At 40.1% G+C, this 9555-nt stretch overlaps 1 protein-coding gene across 1 annotated transcript in view; it reads right to left on the bottom strand.

Annotated features, from left to right (window-relative positions):
* Positions 1-5275: 5275 nt before the first annotated feature.
* EHD3 (EH domain containing 3) overlaps positions 5276-9555 on the bottom strand; it is a 55182-nt gene continuing 50902 nt past the window's right edge. The window contains exon 6 of the mRNA XM_001380687.4: positions 5276-8807. Within this exon, the coding sequence (XP_001380724.2) occupies positions 8280-8807 (528 nt within the window). The 3' untranslated portion in view covers positions 5276-8279. The remainder of the gene's footprint in view (positions 8808-9555) is intronic.

The following is a 9555-nucleotide window of genomic DNA, read 5'->3' as shown; positions in this document are numbered from 1 at the left end:
TAGATAAATCAAACCAAAAAATAAATAAGAAAGAAGTAAGAGAAGTGAATAAAATCTTAGAAAAATTAGAGTTAGTAGTCATGTGGAGAAAAATAAATAGAAACTGCCTTTTGTGGTTCAGCCTCTTCTGCATTGGTTCTTTGGTTGATGAAATACTTGCCTAGAGACATTCTTGTGGGCTGGTGAGATTTGCTTTTGGATGTTGTGGTCTGGGGGTACTTGGATCCAGACTTAGGGTATTTAGCTAGGCAATATTTTCTACCTCCTTCATACATTTCCCCTTTAATATCTCTCTTTGTTGTAATAAAGCTACTAAAGCTACTAACAGCCTCATGACTTCAGAGTAAGTTTTTTTTTTAAACCCTTACCTTCCATCTTGGAGTCAATATTGTGTATTTGTGTATTTTCCCAGGCTCACACAGCTGGGAAGTGTCTGAGGCCAGATTTGAACCCAGGACCTCCCATCTCTAGTTCTGACTCTCAATTCACTGAGCCACCCAGTTGCCCCTTTAAGAATTAATTTTTATAAACAGTGAACACAACTTTTTATAACTCTTAATTTGACCAAGACCAATTCAAATCCTTACACCTATATTTCCAAGCCCAGTTCATGCTGAATCAAGTGATCAATTAACAAGAATTTGTTATGCAACTAATATGCACCAAGAACTATGCAGAATCTAAAATTTAAAACAACAACAACAACAACAGTGAAATGAATCAGTACTTGTCCTTTATAAGCATATATTCTCTTGGAGGAGATAGCATAAAAGGCTATATAAAATAAATACAAAAGAGATGCAAGGTAATTTAAGAGAGGAGCCACTAATAATAAGAAATATCCACTCCTTTCTGAAGACTTCTTCGGCTCCTTTAGTCCTCATTGAGCTCTTTTTTGACTCTCTACTTGTGGTCAAAACTATCAATTTGGACCCTATTTGTTCTCTAATTATTTCATGTCTCTTAATCAATACTTGCATTATTGAAGATGTTCTTGAAGATAATTCAGTGTGATGGTAATGCACTCATCTTAAAACTAAAAGGCCTGAGTCTGAGCCTTAGCTCTGTGATTTTTAGGCCTTTCACAACTTCTCTAAGCAATTAATAACCTAAGGCAGTCATTTTCTCCTCCTTGATATGATCTCCTTGGCTTCTGTGACACTGTTCCCTCATGATGCTCCTCTTGTCTCTCTAACTATACCTTCTCTATCTTTTTTATTTAGTCATCCCCCTCCTTCTCCATTTTTTGAAAGGCCCCAGGTTGACCTCCATTCCCCACCAGACCCTGTTCCTGGCTTCTGTACTTCTAACCCATGCTGTCTCAATCTGGATCTTCTGTCAGTGCCTGGTGTCTTCTCAGCTTGGAATATCCAACCACCTCTATGGTCTTTTCAACATGGAAGAACCTTCTGCAAGGTGTGCCCTCTTATCTCATTGGTGAATTCTTCCTGAAGCCTCCATTTTGGGGAAAGGCCCAAGATGGTCTTCTGTCCCCTCCAAGCTCTGTTCCTATCTTCTGTACTTCAATATCTTGTTGCATGGTCAAGTACCTTCATTCCCCTTCAACTCTTTTTTCAATTCCCCTTTGTATGTTGTCTTCCCTCGTTAGAATATAAGTAAGCTTCTTGAGTGAAAGGACTAATTACATTTTTGCCTATATTGCATTTCCTATATTTAGCACAGTGATTAGCACACAGCAACTGCTTAATAAATGCTTGTTTCTTTTCTTCATTCCTTCCTTTCTTGCTCTTTTAGGATGTGTTCCCTACACATCTTCTTTGTTTCTTCTTCCCTTCTCCATTGTCATATCTCTAATGACATGTTGGACATCTCTATCTAGATATCTTTTCATTTTACCAACCTGATATGACCAAAAGAGAACTCACTATTTTCTTCCTTAAATCTACTCTTCATCAAAATGTCCTTAGGTAACCTGGTTCAAATTCTAGAACTATTCTCAACTCTTCCCTCTCCTTCATTTTCCATATACAACTAGTTAGCCAGTCTACCTCCAAAGCATCAAGGAATCAACAAGCATTTATTAAATGTTTAACATGAGTTAGTTCTGAGGATACAAATACAAAACATGAGGTAATCTATAAGCTATTTTCTTGGCTACTTCCCTAACTAGTCAATAGATTATAATAGGTTCCAAACTGATTTTCTTGTCTCTGCCCTCTCAAATCCATTGCCTAGCTGCCAAAATCATTTTGAGTCACAGGTCATATTACTTCCCTGTTCAAAATTTTTAGTGACTTTCCATTTCCTGAGCAAAAATGCAAATCCTTCCCTTTGGCATTTAACATCCTCACAGGCGGTTTCTAATCTACTTTTCTCTCCTTAATTTGCATTACTCTCCTTCACATAATTTGGGTTCCAGACAAACTGGACTATATTATCTTTTCTCCAAACATCATATTTCATTTATTGCTTTCTTGTATTTGCATATATTGTCTTACCTCCCTTTGGTAGATTGCATTCCATCCTTACATTAGCTTCTGAGATTTTTTTTCTCTTCTTTCATGGTTCAGCTCAAATGTCATCTTCTTCATGACCCCTTCCCTGATCTTTCTAGTTTCTAGTGTTCTCTCTGTCTCCTCTGCCCCCAGGCTTTTACTACTTTATAATATAATTGCACATCTGGAATTAACAATTCCCTTTCACTCCAGTCCCCCTTCCATTCTTTCCTTTGATATTCCTTTAATCTTCCAAATGAATTATACTATTTTACTTGCTTCCTCAAAGCTCCCCTTTGGTACTTTGAGTGTTACAGTCCTAAGTCTATAATTAATTTTTGTAGCATTGTCATTTTTATTATATTGACACAGTCTAGCCATGAGCCCTGACTATCCCTTCAATTATTTAGTCATTATTTCTTTTAGGAGTATTTGAAATAATGGATAGAGAGAGGGAACAAGCATTTATTGGGCGTTTGCTATGTGCTAGGTATCATGTTAATCACTTTACAAATATTATCTCATTTGATTTTCAAAACAGCCCTAGGAGGTAGGCTCTATATCTCCATTTTGCAGTGGAGGGAAATGATCCAGATACATGTTAAGTGACTTGCTCAGCACAGCTGGTAAGTGTAGGAGACCAGATTTGAACCCAGTTATTCCTGCTTCCAGGCCCAGCACCCCATTCACATTAGCTCCTAACTGCCTCAATTAGTTGACTATTAACTGGACAGAACACTAGCCTTGGATTCAGGAAGATCTGAGTTTGAAACCAGCCTCAGGCACCTACAAAGTTTTTGAGCCTGGACAAACCATTTACTTAATCATTTTGTGTCTCAGTTTCCTCATCTCTAAAACGGTGATAATAATAATAGCATTTACCCCTCAGGATTACTGTAAGGATCAAATGAGAATATTTGTAAGGTGTTTTGTAAACTTTAAAGAACTGTAAAAATGCTAGCTATAATTATTTATGTAGGACTCAAATGTGCCTTGGTACTGGATTACTTCTGGGTGGTTAAGTGGCCCAGTGGATAGAGCAATAGGCTTAGAACTAGGAAGACTCATCTTCATTAGTTCAATTCCAGCTTCAGACACTTACTAGCTGTGTGACTCTGGGCAAATCACTTAGCCCTGCTTGCCTTGATTTCTTCATCTATAAAATGAACTAGAAAAGGAAATGGCAAACCCCTAAATGGGGTCACAAACGGTTGGACACAACTAAAATCCCTCAACTACAAGAACAAAATTGTATTACTTGTATCACATTGTTATTATAAAAAAATACTTATAAAACTATAGAGAATGAATTACTATTATTTTAGTCTCATAGGGAATAAATGATTAGATTTAGAATTACACTGATATAGGGTATTCCCTGGGTGGAGTGTATGGCGGGGTGGGAAGGCAATTCTATAAATGTGAGTTGGCACTTTCTCTTCCATTTGCCTTGAACATTGAGAGATTGAACGGCTTGCCCATAATCATATATCTAGGATGTGTCATGGGTAAGAATTGAACCCAGGCCTTTCTGATTTTAGACCTAGATCATGCAGAAAGTGTGGACCTGACTTTATTTCAGGCTCATTGTTAGACCTTTACCCATTTGGCTAGGTCATCTTGGTCTACCCTGATTTCCTTGGGTAAGCAGTTGTCTCTTTAATTTCTTGGTCCTACAACCATTTAATGAGATCTCTTCCAGCTTCAGATCTCTGATCCACAATTTATGCATATTGAACACAACACTTTCTTTGTAATAGATGGGCTGTAACTCTGCCCAGGAGAGTGGGAGAGAGAGAAAAAGGGAGAGAGGAAAGAGAGGGATATTAAAGGAAGGATGGGGGTGGTGTGGGAACATGCCCCGGTGTGGATGAAATTAAGCTTTGTCTCAGTGGCACTGGAATTTGGACAGTCCTGGTTCTTGGGATAGTCTTGCTACAAATAGCTTGGCACACTGCATAGCTCAGCACTTACATAAATGTGAGAAGGAGACAGGATGCTAGAAACAGCAGCTTGTAGGTGGGATTTTTCAGGCAGGCGAGAGAGATCAATTACTCATTCACTCAAACTGGGTTTTAATCCAGCCTAGGATTCTGATAATACTTGCTAACAGCTACCACTATAAGTGTTCAGGATCCTCCAGCCTTCTTTAAATAAGAAAAGCTTGTATCTATATTTAGCACTTTAAGGCTTGAAAAGCTCTTGACATGTTATCTCATTTGATGCTCACAACAGCCTTGTGTGGTGGGTGTTATTATTATCCTCTTTTTACAGATAACAAAAGTGAAGACTGAGTGACTTATTCAGGGTCATACTGCTAGTGTCTGAGGCAAGAATTCGAATCACGTCTTCTTGACCTCAGCCCTTACCAACACTTATCCATGAGAGCATGCTTTGAGGTGACCATGGGAGGCATGGTGAACATGATCCAAGTCTTAGATGGGGTGTCCTACTCTGGTAAGGTTGGAGAGAAACTTACACTGGCCTCTGGACTCTGCCAGATTGGTAGAGGGTCAGCCTTACCCTTTTTTAGGAACAGGAGAGCTACCTTCCAAGGAGTATTATAAATGGCAGTGTCTGGAGCCATCAAGGCCAAGGTCTGTGTGCCAAACCCAAAAGCAGAAAAAAAGCTGTCTCATTGTCACTAGCTCCAGAAAACAAAGAAAGGTGCCTAGATGTGTGGAAGTGGAGGAGGAGGGCTACAAGAAAGAGAGCAAGGACAGTTCAGAGTAAAGTATCACTATACTGGGGGAAGGCAACTCAAAAATATGGGCAAATACTGTCATATTCATTCATCTATGAAAGAATGCACTAAAGCCTTATTTAATCAGAGTTTATTTAATTAGAATTTGTGCTCAAAATTGACTTTGAATGTGTGAGTACTGAAGGGATGTCAATGTTTGGCCATCTTATGGAGCAATCTGGGGAAGCTATTGAATGGACTTTCAAGGACTCTCTTCTAGAAGGTCTTATTATACATCTTGTCTGGTGTTTTCTTCAGGCTGAGTCAGTTTCTGCATATAAATAACTCACGTGATACTGCATCCTCCCAAAGGGAAGAGCTCCCACCCAGAGAATTATCTGACTTTTAACCCATCCTGAGGGTCTCCAGCTGCTTTTTCACCACATGCATTTTTAAAAATTGCTTTAATTCCAAAGCAGAACAACAACAAAACAGACAAACAAAAGAGTGGATTCATGTTTTCCCCCCAGGATCCTCAGGAAGACTCTTTTGAAGGGAAGGGTAAAGGGAAAAAAGCCCAACAATAACAAAACTGTAAGGGGGAAGGATAGATGACATTAAAGTTTAATGTATCTGAGAATGAGGGGGGGTAAAAGTTGACAGATTTCCTCTTTATTCTTTGAAAAGCTACTCTTTTCTCTTTCCCATTCCTCCTAATGACCATTTCTACTCCCTTCATTTTGCAGATGTAGAAACTGGAGTTCTAAAGTTGAAGACTTGACCAAGGACACCCAGCTATTGAAGAGCAAAGGCAAGATTTGATCCTGGGTCTCCAGATCCCAAATCCAGTGCCTCTTATTAAACAACACTAACTGCTTTCTATGGATTTGACTTCTGGTGACCTACTCCATTTTTCAAAGAAGCCTAGATTTCGAGTGAGATGGCAACTTTGAGGTTGTCTGCTCCAGTGGTATCAAATAGGGGCTACTAAAGGATCCCTGCGGGCCAAAAAAAGACTTGGAATACCATATATTAACATTATCTATGTTCTATTGTATTTTTAAATTTATTTTGTTAACTACCATTTATACTTGAATTTGATTTGGGCAGAATATGGCTAGTCACAATACACGCTTGACATTTTTGGTCTAGTCCAACCTTTACATTTTGTACAAGGAAACTGAGGCCCAAGGAGGTTGTCATTTGCTTGATGCCACACAGATGTGGCAGAGCAGGACATTAAACCTCAGGGGCCTGAGGTTTGGTACTTGGTCTTACTGGACTCTACTTTCCTTGCTTATGAAATGAACCCATGAAAAGGGAACCTCCCCCTTTATTTCATGCTAAAAAAAGGAATTATATGATACAGAAGGAAATCTCCAACTGAAGACTTTCTTTGCCCTTCAAATGTGGGAACATATGAGTATTCCATTTGTGGCTTTTGTCAGCTTGATCCAGGATGAGCCATTGGGACTTCTGAAGCAGATATCCCAGAAGCAATTAGGCTCCAGTCTACTTTTCTGTAGACTTTAGGACAGAATCAAGCGAGTTTCTTTTTTTACAAGATAATGCCTTCAAAGAGCTCCAGCCTTTCTACTTCACCATTCCCACATTCTCTCATTTCAATGATTCTCTGGGACCAACGGTACCAAAGGATGAAGCACTGTATTAATATATGGGTGGCTGACAATATGCAGTGCAAGAATAAATGTGTAATAGATACATGTAATATTTCTCTATAGAATATGAACAGAGATATAAAATAAATTAGACACATCTGGGGTTTGTCACGATATGTCATAGTATGAACACAGTATGTGAAGGGACAATGTGATGCTCGTATGACAAAATCAATAAACTGCAGGAGGGATGCATGAAGAGATGATGATGGGGATGGAGAGCTGTCACTGAGAACCCCAGCAGGATGGGACCTCAGGATGGAGGGATTTTCTGACAGTGAATGGGTGGCCATACTGTAAAAAGGGCTATGATCTGGGTGCAGTTCAAAAAGTCATTGGAGTCAAGGAGAAAAGGACATAAGAATATGGAATGGTAACCAGTTTGTCCAACCCACTCCTGCCAGTTAGCTCTGCTGAATTTCCATAATATGGGTCTTAGAGAAGTTAGATTCTCTAATTCCACTCATCAGATGGACATGCTGACTGTCCACCTTCTCCTCCTTGGTCCTTGGCCAGACAACACTAGCAGGAGGCAGGCTGTAAGAAAGGTAGGCTGCCCTTACAAGGTGTCTTCATGCTTTAGGATAAGAATGAAAAGGAAATAATCCTACACCTGGTCCTCTTCACCCAGCTAGGTTCTAGACACCTGAACTTCAGAGCCTTCAAGAGTGTATACCGCATGTGTACTTATTGTTCCTATACTGGTTCACAGGATAGTTTTGGTTTTCTTTCCATCTTTTTATCCCCTTTCTCTGCTTTGGGATCTCTTTAAACACAAGATTGATTAAATGAGTCCACAGCCAGATCAGCAGAACACTAATTTACTAATTTACTCTAGTAAATTAGCATGGGGTGTGTATAGAGGTCAATGTATTGGCCTCTTCCTTCAACCTAGAAAACAAAAGCTTGAAGGATATTGTTTGTTTCTCTGTTTTCTATTCTGTTTCCTACTCTGCCTAGATAAACTTCATATTAGGAAGCCAAATAAAAAATACATAGGAAAGAAGTTAATTGACTATTGTGATAAAAAAACCTTTCTTGTCTACTTAGATTCTTGGTTGGGAATAACAGAAATCAGCCAAGAATTGGAATGCCACCTCTGGGTGACTGCACCTTTAAATTAGGGTGACTACCTCTACAGAAGTAAGAAATCTTAGGGTCATGGAGGCAGAAGGGACTTGGGGTCAAAGTGTAAAGAAAGAAGGGTAGGGAACCTATTTTGAGTTATAAGGTTAGAGGTCCCTGAATTACCTATCTGGGTACTCTGGGTGAGTTCCTACCAACATGAGGGGGCCCATTCACATGTCTAAACCAGTCAAATTCTAGCTATCTTGATAAAAGTGGTCATCCTTATTTAAAGGTGTAGTTTTTTTAAACCTATATGTGTATGAGTGTGTGTTTTTATCTTGTCACATTTTTTATCTTTCACTCCAGGTCATGCTTGATTCAGAACATCCTCCATCATTCTGCCATTTTCCTCTTGGAAGGGGGCAAGAGGTGAGAAGGCAGCTCATTGGGCAGCTCATGCCCTTCCAACTTGACCTTGATGAGGTGGTTAGCCAGGGCAAACTCTTCATCATCCAGCATTCCATCCTTGTCAATGTCTGCCAACTTCCAGATCTTGCCCAGCACAGTGTTGGGCAGCTTGGAACGCACCATCTCCTTCTTAGCATTGGCACCTGTGATTTTGCCATCAACTGGGGACAGGGTATAGAAGATCTCATCGTACATAGGCTTGTCCCTGGCCACCACCCATTCAGCATCATCAATGCCCTCACCAGCTCCTTCCCCATAGCCATGTCCAAAGGGCCCATGGAGGGTCCCCTCAAAAGCCCCTCCCTTCACCATCTGGACCGGCCTCTGTGTCTCTTCCTGACGCACCAGCACCATAAGTTGGGCGATGTCATGAGCTAGCATGTCCTCCACCACTTCTAGGAGCTTGTTCTTCAGGGGCTGGAATTTGGAAAAGTCTTGGGCCTGAAGTTGGTCCTGAGAGGGGTGAGATGAGCAGGAGAAAGATAAAATGAATTGTGTTATTCCCTCTGACTAGGAGAGCCCTAGCCTCCATACATTATCTCATTTATTTGCATAATATCCCTTTGAAGTAGTTAACCATCCCTATTTTTGTCCCCATTAACAGATGAAGAAACCAAGGCACAAGAAAACTGAATTAGGGCAATATATGTATAGACACCAAGAGAATGTGGCAGTGATAGTAAAACTGAGAGACCTTTGGTAAGTCCCATCATAGGCATGGGTATCAGTTTCCTCATCTGTAAAACTGGAGAGGGAAAGGTGGGTTAGATGTCAGTCTTTCAAAGGTAAATCTATGATCCTGTGGGAAAAGATATCTTTTTAATCTCGCTAAGCTAAAATGTTCTGTAGTATCCATTGCCCTAAGATCCTCATAAAAAATCATTAGGACTGAGAGAACTCAGGAGCTCAAGGCTCAAATCTGTCTTCCCTTTCATCCTCCTTCTGTACCACAACCCAAAGAGGTACTTTGAGGTTCTCCATTTACTGAAGACATCCAGAGCCAAGAATAGTCTGCCTGACTTTGTCATTCCTGACTTTAGCTGAGAGACAGTGATAAGATGAAGGCTTACAATGGCTGTTCTGGCTGCCAGGCCCAATATGTATGTTGGAAGTCAGCTTAGGGCTCTAGGAAGATGTCACCAGATGGGAAAATAGTCACCGTGTGATGAGAATCCAGGAGAATGTTAAGAAGCACTGCCAC

This window comes from Monodelphis domestica, chromosome 1 (assembly GCF_027887165.1).
Source record: "Monodelphis domestica isolate mMonDom1 chromosome 1, mMonDom1.pri, whole genome shotgun sequence".
Taxonomy (NCBI): Eukaryota; Metazoa; Chordata; class Mammalia; order Didelphimorphia; family Didelphidae; genus Monodelphis; species Monodelphis domestica.
The sequence above is the reverse complement of the archived record's forward strand: the minus strand, read 5'-3'. Positions and strand labels throughout refer to the sequence as shown.